The sequence below is a fragment of the Leuciscus leuciscus genome (genome assembly GCF_965113295.1).
Source record: "Leuciscus leuciscus genome assembly, chromosome: 25".
Taxonomy (NCBI): Eukaryota; Metazoa; Chordata; class Actinopteri; order Cypriniformes; family Leuciscidae; genus Leuciscus; species Leuciscus leuciscus.
This window is the reverse complement of record NC_138724.1, coordinates 20,584,409-20,600,003: the sequence shown is the minus strand read 5'-3', so window position 1 is coordinate 20,600,003 and position 15,595 is coordinate 20,584,409. Positions and strand designations below refer to the sequence as shown.

General features: G+C 36.6%; 1 protein-coding gene and 1 long non-coding RNA gene across 2 annotated transcripts in view; one reads left to right on the top strand and one right to left on the bottom strand.

The window, feature by feature from the left end:
• spon1b (spondin 1b) overlaps positions 1 to 15,335 on the top strand; it is a 66,455-nt gene extending 51,120 nt beyond the window's left edge. Inside the window, exons 8-16 of the mRNA XM_082158886.1 lie at positions 865 to 1,066; positions 3,849 to 3,989; positions 5,128 to 5,203; positions 5,783 to 5,968; positions 9,595 to 9,765; positions 9,882 to 10,049; positions 11,046 to 11,210; positions 11,442 to 11,705; positions 13,599 to 15,335. Of these exons, the coding sequence (XP_082015012.1) occupies positions 865 to 1,066; positions 3,849 to 3,989; positions 5,128 to 5,203; positions 5,783 to 5,968; positions 9,595 to 9,765; positions 9,882 to 10,049; positions 11,046 to 11,210; positions 11,442 to 11,705; positions 13,599 to 13,762 (1,537 nt within the window). The 3' untranslated portion in view covers positions 13,763 to 15,335. The remainder of the gene's footprint in view (positions 1 to 864; positions 1,067 to 3,848; positions 3,990 to 5,127; positions 5,204 to 5,782; positions 5,969 to 9,594; positions 9,766 to 9,881; positions 10,050 to 11,045; positions 11,211 to 11,441; positions 11,706 to 13,598) is intronic.
• The window catches only part of LOC309489940, a 275,593-nt gene that overhangs the window by 172,785 nt on the left and 87,213 nt on the right, over positions 1 to 15,595 (bottom strand). The gene's annotated exons all lie outside the window — the stretch shown is intronic.

Below are 15,595 nucleotides of genomic sequence, written 5' to 3'. Positions count from 1 at the left end.
ATTTTTCCTTCCATCTCATATATTTTTTCCCTTTAGGGGCTCCGTACAATAGAACGTCTGGTTTGTACTGGACATAAGTTCACCAACTTATTTTCTTTAATAGGCAGTGAACAGTTGTCTGCTTTGATACTTCACTACACAATACTGGGCTTGAGGAATTGGGGAAGAAGTAAATTGAGAACATTGGGTCACCTCACCCTAAACACTTTTGCACCTCCTGACATTCCCACATACAGTGAAATAAAGTGCCTTGAAGCTTGTTGCATTTAAAACATTGGTCAGGGATATTAGGGTTAAGTTAATCTTACAGGGGTTATATAAGTTCTCACTATCCAATTATATTGTAGAATATTGAAGTATCAATGCGTTTGTGCCTTTTAACTTATTGTACCCCATTCATCCTGTGATTTTATTTTATTTTTGCAGACATTGTGCTTGTCTTTTGGCATAGTCCTTTGTTTTGTTTTCAAAACATGAGTTTAATTCTCATCTGCCTGGAGTGCATGGCTCTCTCTCTCTCTCTCTCTCTTCCTCTTTCTTCCGCTCTCAAGTGTGGGCTGTGAGAGTCATAAGGTGCTGGTTTCATGATGAATATTTAATATGTGTTAATCAATAGATCCAAGTAACATCTTCACACATGCAGCCTGCTCCGCTCAATTGGCAACAGTTGCTTTGGTGATGGTTTGTTATCAGGGCAATTAGTTTGATTAATTGCCATCTGCATGGATTCTAACAAATTGTGCCTTAGCAAATAATACATGACACAAACTTCTTGTAAGTGGCACTATGTTTGTGTACAGTCCTTCCTTTGAAACATCAACTTTATATTCAGCTGGCTTCATCTTTTCCCTCGTCTTCTCTCAGGCGTTCCGCCCCCTCGGCAGAGTTCTCGGTGGATCGAGCCCGTCATCTCATGTCATTCCTGACCATGTTGGGCCCCAGCCCTGACTGGAACGTGGGATTGTCTGGGGAGGACCTCTGCACCAGAGATTGCGGCTGGGTCCAGAGACTGGTGAAGGATCTGGTGCCGTGGGACGCCGGTACTGACAGCGGGGTCACTTATGAGGTCAGCTTTCATAGAGTGATTAGATCCTTACATTTAGAAAATACTGTGAGAACTTTCAGGATGAAAACCATATACAGTACAGTCGTTCAACGTGAGTCATTGATAACTCTGTGCATTTAAGCTATGTTGAACAATCAAAGTGATAAATCTCATCTCTTCTGTCTCATCTTGTCTTTAACTACTATTTGCATGACAAGACTTCAAGTCATTTGCTTGGTTTGTCTTATTTACATAGATTAATATATTATTTATTATTTGAAATATTTAATCACGTTTTATTTTTTATTTTGTAGTTAACGTTAATGCATTCAGTTCCAAAAAAACTAAATAATACATTTGCAAACTGTTCAGATAATTAAAATTTACACTCTGCATAAATGTATGCAACAGTGCTCTTGCCTTGCACAGATTTTGCAAACTGCATGCAAACACGGACCTTAGTGCAAATGTCAGATAATTAAATAATATAATATAATAATAACAATATAATAATACATTTCACTATTAAATTGTTGCACATTTGTATTGAGGTTTATGTGTGCATAGTTTGCAAAATAATAATACTAATAATAACTATTATATATATTATTATAATATATATTATTATTATATTATTATTATTATTATTATTAAAATAATAATAATTAAAATTAAACAAATATATAAAATATGATAAAGTAATGTGCACTCTGATTAGTTCCAATCAGCTCTTAAGTCTCTGAACAGTTGTTTGGAAGTCACCCATAACAGAATGAAAGTTATAATGTCAAATTAACTAAAAGCTTTAATGGGATTTTAATAAAATGTGTTAAAAATGTTTACACATGCATTAACACATTAACTTTGACAGCCTTATTATAATGGAATAATATTTTGTTTTGCCCTGAAAGGTTACTGTGGAAATGAAATTGTTATATAAGCAAAAGCAACTTTGTAGCACATATTTTTAGTTTACTGATTATAAATATACATAATCCAAGGCTACACTAGAAAAATAATTAAATATAGCGAAGAAAAAAGTGTGCAAATAAAGTAGTTTCTTCACTGTGTCCTATGTTGCTTCTAGTGTCAATAACATCTTAATATTTACTCAAGAGCCCTCCAGTGGAAACAGTATTAAAGGGCCCCTATTATGCTATTTTAAAGTTTCCTAATGTTGTTTTGGAGTCTCCTACAACAGGTTTACATGCATCAAAGGTCAAAAAACTGTTTAATTTCCTCATAATATACATTTGCACATCACCACATTTTCAATGATTCTCAAACGACTCGTCAGATGAATCAATCTCTCTAATTCCCGCCTTTCCGCGAGCTACTCTGCTCTGATTGGCCAGACAGCTCAGTCTGTTGTGATTGGTTTACCGCATACAGTGCGCACGTCGAAAACAAAAAGATTGCATAACAACGTCAGCTGTCCTGAGGCTTCCTACACCGTAAACTAAAGACAGTAACGAACAATGACGTCAATTTTACCATATCAATGCGAGCGCGAGTCCGATGATGAAACACTGGAAGAACTAGTTATTCAACCCGAACCTCCATCGCAAGGACAACTCGAGCAGGACATTTCTCAGTGATACACTACTCAGTTTGAGGTACATTATGAGATGTTGCAACTGTAATTCATCACCATCAGCATTAACAAGTGCATGTCCATCAACAAACCGATTATTTTACTTGTACTCATTTATTTACAGAGTATTTCTATTTTTGTAATATTTTGCGGTGAACACGTGGAAACTGTATCAATAACAGTGCATGTATTCAATGTATACATTAGCCAAGCGCTAGCGTAAATGACTGATGTGAATGACTGATGTAACATAAACGTTGGTAAAACAAATCTTTTCTTGCTCCATGCTTAATCTTTCCTCAAAGTAGTGAGAATACCATCTGTCAAGAGCAAGCGGTTTGCGAATCCTACATTGAACTCCGAGATTTGAGAAGCAGTCGTCAGTGAAATAAAAGGAACACAGCAAACGTTTAGGATTATACTGCTGTGGAATAATGGTAAAGATACATTTTAACCACTGATTGTAGAGCACAGCGTCTTCTCGACATGATGCTATCCAGTATCAGTATCTAGGAATCAGCTGCAGGTTTGAGGTTCAAGTTTTCCCTGGTGTCTGCGCGCGCAATAAGTGGGCGGGCAATATGCTAATGTTTCGTCTTGGCGTCACAACGAAACGGCTTATGACTCGTTTGAAAAACAATTCATTTCACTGACTCAGAGTCGACTCTTACTTTTGAAAGACAATAACTTTACATACGGTGCACTTTCAGATTTAAAACTTTGCAGGATGTTTTCATTCACTTAGAGCTCTGTCACACACTACATGAAAGGTCATTTTCAAAAATCCATAATATAGGGGCCCTTTAAGTCTTTGCACATCCCAAATGTTAAATGGAACCAGTGCTTGACACGCTGCCCCCTGCTGGTATAGCCCTGAGTTGATCCTTGAAAGAAATAAGTCAGCTCTAGAAGTTGAACTCAGCTTAACCGAGCAGTTGGAGCAGCAGTTGGTCTTTGTTTTGCAGCGTTTTTCTGAAGGCGTTGGAGTGGAACGCAAGTAACTGTCAGGTGACCCAAAGTGCAGAGGCAGGAAACAAGGCCATAAATCACTCATAAAGGGAATATTACAGAGTGAATGAATGATGAATATGGAGATGAAAGGTGGGAGGCCCTGGCAGATGGCATTCAAAAGTCTTTTTCTCTCTCCCTCCCTCCCCTCTCTCCTCTCTCCTCTCTCCCCTCACCCTCCACTTCATATTTTTATCCAAGTCTCCCAATAAACCCAGCAATCCCCAGGAGCGGATTCGACCCCTCACCAGTTTGGATCACCCACAGAGTCCCTTTTATGACCCTTCCGGTGGCCCCATGGCACCCCTCGCCCAAGTGGTAGTGGAGAGAATCGCAAGAAAGGTGATTTTAAAAGCTAACATGTTTGTTTTAAAACATTAATGTCTTTTTAGTTTATAATAATAGTTATATCATGACAACTCTCGGAACAGTTTAGCATAGTAATGGATATTACAATGTTAATGTATTTGGTCTTGGAGGAATATTTATCAAAGAAATTTATTTAATTTTTTATCTTGGTTTGCACAAAAATATCAAGCAGCACAACTGTTTTCAACATTGATAATAATAAGAAATGTTTCTTGAGCAGCAAATCAGCATATTAGAATGATTTCTGAAGGATCATGTGACACTGAAGACTGGAGTAATGATGCTGAAAATTCAGCTTTGCATCACAGAAAGAAATAACATTTCGTAATATATTAAAATAGAAAGCTGTTATTTTAAATTGTAAATTAATCTTTAAAAACACTGTAATCGTTAACAAATAGCTAAATGAATATCATTTTGTCATAGTGTAAATTGTGATTCCTAAATTCACTTTTTGGAATGATTTATTTTAGTTTTGGGTGTTTTATCTGTTTAATTACAAACTTAATTTATTTTGACAAAATATCAAAACATTTCAATATTTGTCGGTTATTGGTCATAACATTGAGTATGTTTTTAAGGATGTATTAATGTCCCTGTTTTCAAGCAAAATGGGATGTTTTTTTTAAACATTCACCATGAACAGCTGTGTTGTTTAATATAGTTACTGACCCTGAATTGCTGAATCATAAAAGTCCATTTGCTAAACAAACTAAAGCAATTGCTTACAAAAATATGTCAAGGCAAGCAGTCGTGATGCACGGAAACTCAGCAATGTTCATAACACATCTGTTATCCTTCAAATGACAGTGTTTGGAGGATTTGATTCTAAAATAATCCATTCTGGAACTTATCGGCATGATCCAGAACACTTAATATTCCACACCAGATGTTTCATCTCTATCTCACAGCTGGGAAGAATCTCATCTCAAGGCTTTTGAGTGGGGTAAAGCGTGGGATTGCCTCTAGCCAGCTAGTTTACAATCATCTGCCCCCGGAGAATCTTTTTTTTTTTTTTTTTTTTGCCGGGCTTAGCGTGATAGTGATCAGATGGCAAATGGTGGATCTTATCAGGCGCTGTGATGTTGATCCATGTTCTTCCAATCTGCAGGGAGAGCAGTGCAATACCGTGCCCGACACCATAGACGATATCGTCGCTGATATTGCTCAGGAGGAGAAGGAGGAAGGTGCGTATGGCTACGCTATCTTATCCAATTTGTAGCACCTCATTTAAAAACATAGCCAACGGACAGTTTAATGAACAAGGCGGACAGCAGGTATCTTAGAGTAAACCTCACAATGTCCCTTCGGTTACGGTTAAGTCAAACAACAAGAAGATGAAGAAGAACAATATGCTTTACCATGGTGCACTTCAATTATGTTTGTTGGCTAATGCACCATGTCAGATAATTACCTGTGGTTTCCCTCCAGTTTCTCGTGAGTTTCAGGAATGGAGAGATGAGGCCTGGAATGAACAATGTGGAGCGGTGCTAGAATTCTTTTAAAGCTAAAGAGTGTCATTTCTGCGCTACTAGCAACCATTAGTCCAGCTCCAAACTTAACCATTGTTACTGTCAGGCTGTCAGGGAATGTTTTGAGAGCACTACTGGAAAGAATAAAAAAAAGAGACAAGGACAGTAAGATACAAAGACACAAAGAAAAGTATTTTTCCCGCCATCCCCATTAAATGCCCTGCTAAAGTGTCACTGCTTTTCATGAACCGTAACCATTTCTCCTAATGAGTCAATCCACTTACTTTTCTGCAGGAGACAACACTCCAGAGACGTGCATCTACTCTAACTGGTCTCCGTGGTCGGCCTGTAGCTCCTCCACTTGCGATAAGGGTCGGAGGATGAGGCAGAGGATGCTAAAAGCACAGCTGGACCCCATCATGCCCTGCCTGCACACCCAAGATTTTGAGCCCTGCATGGGGCCGGGCTGCAGCGAGGAGGGTGAGCAAGATAATGCCGGTCTCCAGCTCTCCAGCACATATAAAAGCCTTTGAGGCTGACGGATTTAGAGATGGCTATCTCAGAGCGTGCCGGGAGGGAAGGTGCATGGAATAAGGGGGGGAATATGGAGGAGGAAAGAATAAAAATGTTGCATTAATGCATGCATGAAAAGCATTGATTTTTTTTAGTCGGCTCTGAGCGGAGCATGTTATTAATTGATAGTCTTGTGGAGAGTTCTGTAGAGAAATGCAAAGCCTCTGATTTCAAGGTTAAGAAAACCTTATCCGACCTCAAACTGCTGCCGTGGAGTTTTATGCTCGCAATCTGCTTGAGCAGACCAAGGTATCGATTCCCTCGTTGGAGAGGTAGATGCTATAAACCATAACCGTAAACTATAAATTGCGGTTTATCGTTTAAAAGAATCAATAGGACGTTTGCACTTTGGTTGGTTGGCCATTTGGGTCAGAGTGTAAAAAATTGGTAAGTTCAACTGCAAATAATGTTTTCTCGTTTGAGTTGTTAGCTGTCTTTACTTAAATCTGTGTATCTATACAACTGTAAGGGCTGCACAATTAATCAAACTAAAATCAAAATTAGTGTATGGCCTTCTGTGACTTTAAATAAGTAAATAAAATCTCCATGCACTGTATGTTCTACAATAGACCTAGTTTAGAGCAGTGCCATGACAGGTGTGAAAGCGAGGCTGTAAGGGATAGACTTGTCATTTTTTTCAATGGTATTTGCTGTGAAAAGCTTGTATAAAGCTCCTAGATCACTTATTTTCCACAGCTCATGTTGTCTGGAGTTTTTTGCCTAATGAAATTTCTTGGAAAGATATTTTTGCAGTGTTTCATCAGCAGTTCAATCCAAAAACATATTAAATAACAGTTCAACCCACCGAAGAGACGCATGTCTATCCCTCACAGCCTCGCTTTCATTCCCCAAAGATGGCATTGATGGGAATAAGGTCTATAGGCATTATTCAACAATTTGAAGGTTTAACAAACCCTCTTGCGGTGTTGTAAATATATATTTTATGGTATAAAAATTGCGAATTGTTCTAATTTGACAATATATTAAAATGTTCTAAATATTCAAAATATTTGAATGTTTTTGGTATAATATTATATACAGTAATATTGAAAAATTAGAATACTCTAAAATATTCTAAATATTCAATAATTTTTTATAAGATATTTGTATAACATATGATATACTATCTTATATAAATATCTAAGTTTTTTAGATATTAAAATGTTCTATATAGTCAAAATATTACAATGTCTTTAATATAATGTTTGTATAAAAATATTTTAGTTTTAGAATATTTTAAAATATCTAATTAACTATTAACAACTATTAATTAGTAATTAGTAATATGCAAAAATAATATTAATCTGGATGAAAATTATCACAACTGAAATGGACCAAAAAATAGGTCTGAGCCCACTTTGAAGTACAATGTGAATGCAAAGAGAACCAGATTGTGTTTGTGGGTCTCCTAAAAAAAGGTCTGTATTTGATTTTAAGAGAACAAGCATGGATGTACTTCAAGACTAACTTTTTGTTGTGCAAAACATGTTTTAACTTTGAGACAAAAGGCATAGTTTATAGTTTTTGCTGTTCTGCATGAGAGCTGCTGTTTGAGTTATTCTTGTTCTTTTAATCTTGATATCGAAGCAACTAAAATGTGAGATGTTCTAACACATTGCAGTTCAAATCGCAATATCAATAAGCAAAAATAACCACACAAGACCAAATTGTGCAGCACCTGTGATAGCTTGCTGGTGACTTTCTCTCTTTTTTTCTCTGTCTGTCAATGTATCTGCATCAGCCCATCCATCTACCTCATCTGTACCTCTCCATCCTCTGATCCGTCTGTTTTTCCACATCACGTCTTCATCCTGTCAACACTGACTGAGGCTTTCAAAGACGCTGAAGGCTGTTGTTTCTCTCCATCGCTCGCTATTGATTAATAGAACCTGCATCGCTTTACGTAGACTCTCCTTTGTTTTTAATTAATAGGCCGTTAAGGGCCTGCATTGATTGATAATCCACCATCCCGTTGACAGGCGTACACTGGGGCCTCTGGGGGGCCCATCAGGGCCACGTTTATTTACAGCTCTTATTAATGATTCACTTAGTTCTGCTTTATTAGGCAATGCTCGCTGCTCGTCCCAAATGGGGTCTGCAATTCTGCACTAGAGACAAATCTATGGAGAGTCGCCCCAAGTTCATCCATCCCGTCTGATAACAAATCTATTTACAAGCTCTGCTATAGAGATAATTGGAACAGCTGAGGTGAGATAAAGCATGGCTGGATCGGTCAATTTGATCACAGCTGTCAGCATTTTATAAGGGGAGAAAAGGTGGAAGATATGAAGGATGAACTGTAGGAGGAGGATTGTAATCTTACAGTCCGTCATGCATAAAGAAAGAGGATTATAGGAACAGGTCACTGCATCATGTTTAGAGTGAAGAGTGAATATCTTACATACAGTAGTTGTTCTTCATCAGAATAAAATAATAAGATGTGGGCTGTTAATGCATGACCAGCAATATCAAACACACCAGTATATTAATAATATAATAAATATTATTGTTAAATTCTACACATTAAATATTACATTTGATGCTGGTTATAAATTGTAAACTGTAATAATAATAATCACACTATAGTTCATTATTATTAATAATATTATTACATTCTACACGTTAAATATAAAATTTTATGTTAATTATAATATTTTATACTGTAATATAAATAATGAAAAAAATATAATATATCAAATATATCTGACAATATAGTTCATTACACAATTGCAAACTTAAGCTAATAAGTATATTATAATTTAAATTCTACACACTAAATTTGTTGTTAATTATAATATTGTGTAATTTAATAATATCACAATGAACAAATTTGTGGCAAATAGTATTATTTAATAATAATAATAATAATTGCAATAAACAGTTTTCTGACAATATAGTTCATTACTCTATTGCAAGCTTAATAAGCATAAATTCGGCACATAAGATATCAAATTTGTTGTTAAATATAATATTTTGTAAATTATTTGTATTATTATTCACAATAAACAAATTTGTGGCAAATAATATAGTTTATTATTATAGTTATTATTATTAAATACACATTAAGTATTAAATTTGATGTTAATTATTATATTGTATAATTTAAATAATTATATTTAAGTATAATTACAATAAAAATAAATTCCTGATACAGTAATATAGTAACATCAAATATTTTGTATATAATGTAGTAATAATAATAATAATCATAATTATAAAACACATTTTTGACTATTTATTTAGTTTATTAGCCTGTTGAAAACTTACCATATTAATATCATTTATACCCCATTCTCTCAGCCCACTTCATGAGGTGCATCCTGAGATGAATTTAATCAGTAATGAAGTTTGCATCTACTGTATGTTTAGCATCTTTTGGCTCCATTTAAAAACGATTTTTAAACGCTTTTTAAGATCATGAGAAATGTGTCAAATGTGTCCATTCATTCATAACCAGATATCAGAGTATACTTTAAAAAAAGTTTGGTGACATACAGTACCTCTCTAGCATATGACTGCGTTCTGTCCCCTAGAGGCGTCCACATGTATGATGTCAGAGTGGATCAGCTGGTCCCCGTGCAGCGCCTCGTGTGGCATGGGCATGAGGTCCAGAGAGAGATATGTCAAGCAGTTCCCAGAGGACGGCTCCAGCTGTACACTGCCAACCGAGGAGACAGAGAAGTGTGTGGTCAACGAGGACTGTTGTAAGTTAGACACACATTATATTTTGTGTTCATGTTTTTATGGGCATTCAGTGTCAAAAGTCTAAAGCCTAAAGTCTACACCAGTAATGTTAGACACGTGTATGTGTGTGTTGTAGCACCCAGTAGCTGTGTGGTGACCGAGTGGGGTGAGTGGGAGCCCTGCAGCGTGAGCTGTGGAGTGGGGATGAGGAGGAGAGAGCGCATGATGAAGATGGAAGCCTCAGATGGCTCTCCGTGTCGAGCGCAGCTGGCGGAGGCAGAGAAGTGCATGATGCCTGAGTGCAGTGAGTACGAAGCATCAGCTCAATCCAACAACCTCTCATGGGCCAGGCAAGATGCCCTGCTTCACCAGGCTTGATTCATTACCAGAATTCCTCTTTGGGGCTAGTCGATTTCTAATTAGACCTGCTTGTCACTTGCCCCGGGTCGGGCTGCACCAGCCGTTCATAAGGTCTCATTTAAATTAAGGAGTCAAGTTCATACTCGGGGCTTTGTAAATACTCGTTGCTACTTAATTTGGCTGCTCTATTTGTTCTTAAGGCATTTTATTTGCTCTGTAAAGTAATGTTTAGTCACCTAATATAACCTTTATTTATCCAATAATCAGCCTTCAAATTTGTAAATAGAAGTAGTTAAAGGCTGTCCGTTTCAGTTTTAACTTGTAACAGTTGATGCTTCAAACTGAACAGTAATTCAGTTTACCATTGCAATATGATACATAAATAATAAATACATTTTATAATAAATAAAATATAATAAATAGTAAATTTAAATATGTAAATATTCAGGAATTGTATCTAAGTTGTGGTATAAATAAATACCTGTACAGTAGACTGAAAAGATATTCATTAAATTGTATTAAATTCTAAAGATTAAATATTAAATTTGATGTTAATTGTAATATTGTGTAATTTAACAACCACCACGACAAGAACGTAATAATAATAATAATTAATAAATAATATTATTAAATATTTATATTAATTAATTCATTTTATTTATTTATTCTGCACATATAAAAATATATTTTTTCTGACAAGTAAATGTGACTGGTGAATCAAAATAGTTTTTACTTAAATATGATTGATCTATAGTGGATGAGAAAAACATTATGGATCATGGCAAAGTTTTGGTTCGATACTATTTGCAGTCAATATTTCTGGCTATACAGTAAAAATGTACAAATATGCTCTAAAATACACTTTAAAATATTTATACAAATATAACAAGTAGTAACTACTGGTAACTTTTGTAAAGCTGTATTAACCCTGTGTGTGTAGACGCAGTGGTGTGTATGCTGTCTCCGTGGTCAGACTGGGGAGAGTGCAGTGTGTCCTGCGGTGTGGGCATGCGTTCCCGTCAGCGCATGCTGAAGACGCCCGTAGAGCCCAGCCTGTGCCCAGACGAGCTCGAGCAGGTTGAAAAGTGCATGTTTCCTGAATGCCGTGAGTAATACACACACACACACACACATGCACACGCCTTTACTTGCTATCTAAATGGGGACATATCAAAGACTTCTTGTTTTCATGTAAAGCTAATTCTAAATACAACAGACTATCCCTAATATGATATATCGTTTACAAAATTGTCCCCATGCTATAGATAAGTACATGCACAAAAATGCACAGATGGGTGAAATGCTGTCTTTTTAATCGATTCCATTCCTCCCCCAGCCACGGACTGCATGCTGTCGGAGTGGTCAGCTTGGTCCGAGTGCAATAAGTCTTGCGGGAAGGGTCACATGATCCGCTCACGAATGGTCAAGCTAGAGCCTCAGTTCGGGGGCCTGGCCTGCCCCGAGACGGTCCAGAGGAAGAAATGCAAGATCCGCAAGTGCACGAAAGGCTCCCGTGCCAGCGACAAGAGAAAGAGACAGGAAGCTCCAGACAGGAGGAGAGGAAAACAGAGCAGGGAGTCTGTGGCAGAGGAGAGCTCAGGTCTAGAATTATTTAGTATTTACTTGTTGCAAATTTAGCTCTCTGTCAACAGATCGTTCCTGGAAGCCGGATTTATGTTAATTGCACATGGATTGTGCAACTGAATCTGAATTTAAAGTCAACCTGAAATCAAATTTGACCTATTTTTTTTTTTTTAAGTGTTCCTTGTTTTACTTTGCATGATTTGTCAGTGGAAGTTAATTCAAAGGAAAAAAACATATTTGTCTTTGTTTGCAATCTTTTATTGAAATGTAATAACTTACACAGCCTCTTTTTCTTGGCTAATAGCAGATTTGAGGTTGGTAGAAAAGCTATATTTCAATGTTTTTGCAAAGGAACGCAAAGTTTCTCAGGAGAATGCCAAAGTTTTGAACGTTTTTGAAAAAGTTTTTGAAAAAATTATTTTTGTCCCATCTCATTTTCAAATAACAATTGGGATTTTAAGGTTACCATTTGGATACGTCAAGATGATATGAAATGCATTTTTTTTATGTGTTACATTACATTTTACACAGAAATATGTTACATTATGGTAGTAAAATGAGTTGCAAGTTCCAAAACCTAGTAAGCTGCCCTCAAAATCAGTATTTTAAGGCATCACAAGTGCACTCTCAAGGCCTATTTTTTCAGGATTCTTTGATTTACAGAGTTTTTAAAAAACAGCATTTATTTAAAAAAGAAATCTTTTGTAACATTATAAATGTCTTAGTCACTTTTGATCAATTTAATACACATTGCTGAAAAATAAAATATATATATATATTTTTGGATAACGTTCCAAATCACGCACTTATGAGGTGCTATGACAATAGGATGCATCTTAAAAAGATCCCTATGTAGGCATCAAAGCTTACATGTTTTGGAACAGAGCTGATATTTTTGTTATTGATCAATTTGTTCTCTTAAGCTCCTCTGTATTGCTCCTACTGTACGTGAAGTGATCGATACATCACATCTTTTAAAGCTCTGCCCCTCTCTCTGTGCCGGGGCATCTCTTACACACACACACAAACACACACACACACACCGTATTGTCAGCATATGATGAAGTGATTCAGTACGGCCACAGATGGTGATGTAGAGAATGTCCCAGGCTCATTGTACAAGGGAAGTCTCTCTGGTCTCGCTGCTCGTTTCTAACACACACACATACATCACCTTTAAGTGTGCTATCCCCAAGTCAAAGCACTTCAAAAAATGAAAGTGTAAAAAAGTTATGGAAGTTTGTATACTGTAAAGCAAAAATATTGCACTAAAAATTTTTTTATTTAATACAAAATATATATTTTACAAAATAATTTGGACTCTACAATTGCTTTAAAATCTAAGACTTGTCTTTTAGTATGTCTCACTAAGTTGTTTTCTAAATTTAAAGTTGATATCACAAAAGTTAAGGTTGCTGTGGCCTTTTATTTAGGCACTATACCGAACACTATACCAGGTGACACCCACACTCCATTGAAAATTTTAGGATCACAATATATAGGTCACAATATCACTTCTATCACAAAACAGGTGGAACCTCGAGTCTTATACCTTTCCAACAATATGTGTTTTGTCAAGATTAGAAAAAAAAAAGATTTGATTATGAAATAGTGCAGTAAATTTAGTAAAATTTTAAACATGAGACTGCCCACTAGGGGGAGGAGCTTGCTAAAAGGATTTAAAGTACTGTTTCCATTCAAACGTAATGTCCAATTTAACAAATTTGAATTTTGAGTGTTCAAGATTTTGAATGATACCTAATTTATGATGATTACTAAAATAATTGATTGGGGAAAAGGCAAAAATGCAAAGCGCACCAAGTGTCCCGATACCAGGACACTGACAGTTAACAGTTAAGGGCCCTTGTTCAAAACCCCTCCTTGATTTTCTTGTCCTCTCTTCACACAGCCTGTCCGGTACGCCCGTGGTCCAGCTGGACGGAGTGTACCAAGCCGTGCGGCGGGGGGATGCAAGAACGAGTGATGATCGTAAAGAAGAAGGGCAAATCCTCACAGCCCAACCACTGCAAAAACAAGAGGGAGATTCGCGCATGCAATGTGCACCCGTGCTAAAAGTGACACTCTATCACTGTAATACACACACACACACACACACCCCAACACACACAGACTGAGCCCTTAAAGAGGCTGAATAGGGCAGAAACAGCGTAGTTTTAACCCAGGGTTTCCAGAAGCGGGGCCGGCGAGGGATGTGTGTTCCAGTTACAGCTTGTAGGATTTTAGAGTAACACACACGTGGACCAGGCCTGTTATCCGTGATTAGTTTTAGATGCCTTCTTAGCGGGCGTATATACTGTATCAATGTATAACCAACACTTTTCAGTACCAACTTCACTAAAAACATCAGTGTGCTCTTCTTTTTTTAAACAATAATTACATTTTCCTTTCATTCATTACGCACAACCACCTTCTTTTGGGGTAAAGGTCAGAGGTCAAAACATATGTAGCATTCCTGTAAAAAAACATGGGCTGCATCCAAAATCGCATACTTCCCTACTATATACTAGGCGAAAAACACTATGTGATGAAAGAAGTATGTCCAAATTCACAGAACTCCGGATGACCTACTACTTCCAGTGAGATTCTGAAGTGTGCAGACGATGGACACTACTATCCCATGAGGCCACAGGAGAGGATTTGTGAATGGCAGTGAAGGGAACATTCATGACAATGACAACACGATGAATCTAATACATTCACACATTCATACTTATTTAGTGGTTGCAAAGTAAGTACACTATTAAAAATAAAAGTTCTTTATTGGCATCAATGGTTCCATAAAGAATCTTTAACATCCATGGAAACTTTCCAGTGCACTAAAGGTTCTTATAGTGGAAAATGTTACTGAACGGTTCTTCTGGGAACTAAAAATGGTTCTTCTATGACATCGCTGCAAAAACACCTATTTGGAACCTTTATTTTTAAGAGTGTACTTGTTCAAAATAAGTAGCTACTCAAAAGAGAATGCGATTTCGGACACAGCCATGTTTTTCTGCATCCAAAAAAGCATTTTGGATGCAATCTCATAATGGTTTGTAAAGAAAATCAGGGAGTTTACCGCCAGCATTTCAGTTTCTAATCCGAGGCCGCCTCTATTGAGTGATATCAAGGTGGGTCACCCACAATCGATGCCCAATTGATTCGGACAGCAAGTGTTTGGTGAGGAAGGAGGATTTTTGTCGGAAAATCTAGGTAAATACAGGCTTAGGAAGATGCACTGGCCGGCCTACGGATAGTTTAACATTATATTCCTGAATTAAAAAGCACAGGTAAGCATAACCATTCAACTTTTTTTGGTTTTATTTTATAAATCGTGGTATATTAACTTGGAGATGAAAATAGATTGTGTCTTTTCATTGCATAATTAGATGTATAAGAGGCTAATGTGAAATATTAACTCATCTTTAGGGACAGAAGGCATTTAAACTAGACATTTTCTTACTTTTATTGTGGAATTTTGGTATATTTAGCTTCAAAAAGTCTCACCAAAGTCAAGTGTGGATTTTCTTCATTTCTCTCTCGCTCACTCTCTCCCCTGTTTTATTTTTCATTTCACTCATCCCTTCCTCTGCAATATTCTGCTATTTTGGAATAAATCTTTACAATAAAAGTTTATGTGACTACATGTTTTGGATTGCTTATTGAAAAATAATAATAATAATCTTTTAGACTGTTTTTAATGTATTCTTTGCTGATCTAGGACAGGCAGTTCTTTCTGGTAACCAATAGGGGGAGACAGAGACTGAAGCTTCGCTACATAATTATGTCGTAAATGCATCAGTTCGTCACCAAGTGGCATCGTGCGTTTACATTTCAGTTTCTCGACAAACTCAGCTGCAGGATGAGGAATAGGTCAGCCAATAGTGAAAATTCTGTCATAATTTA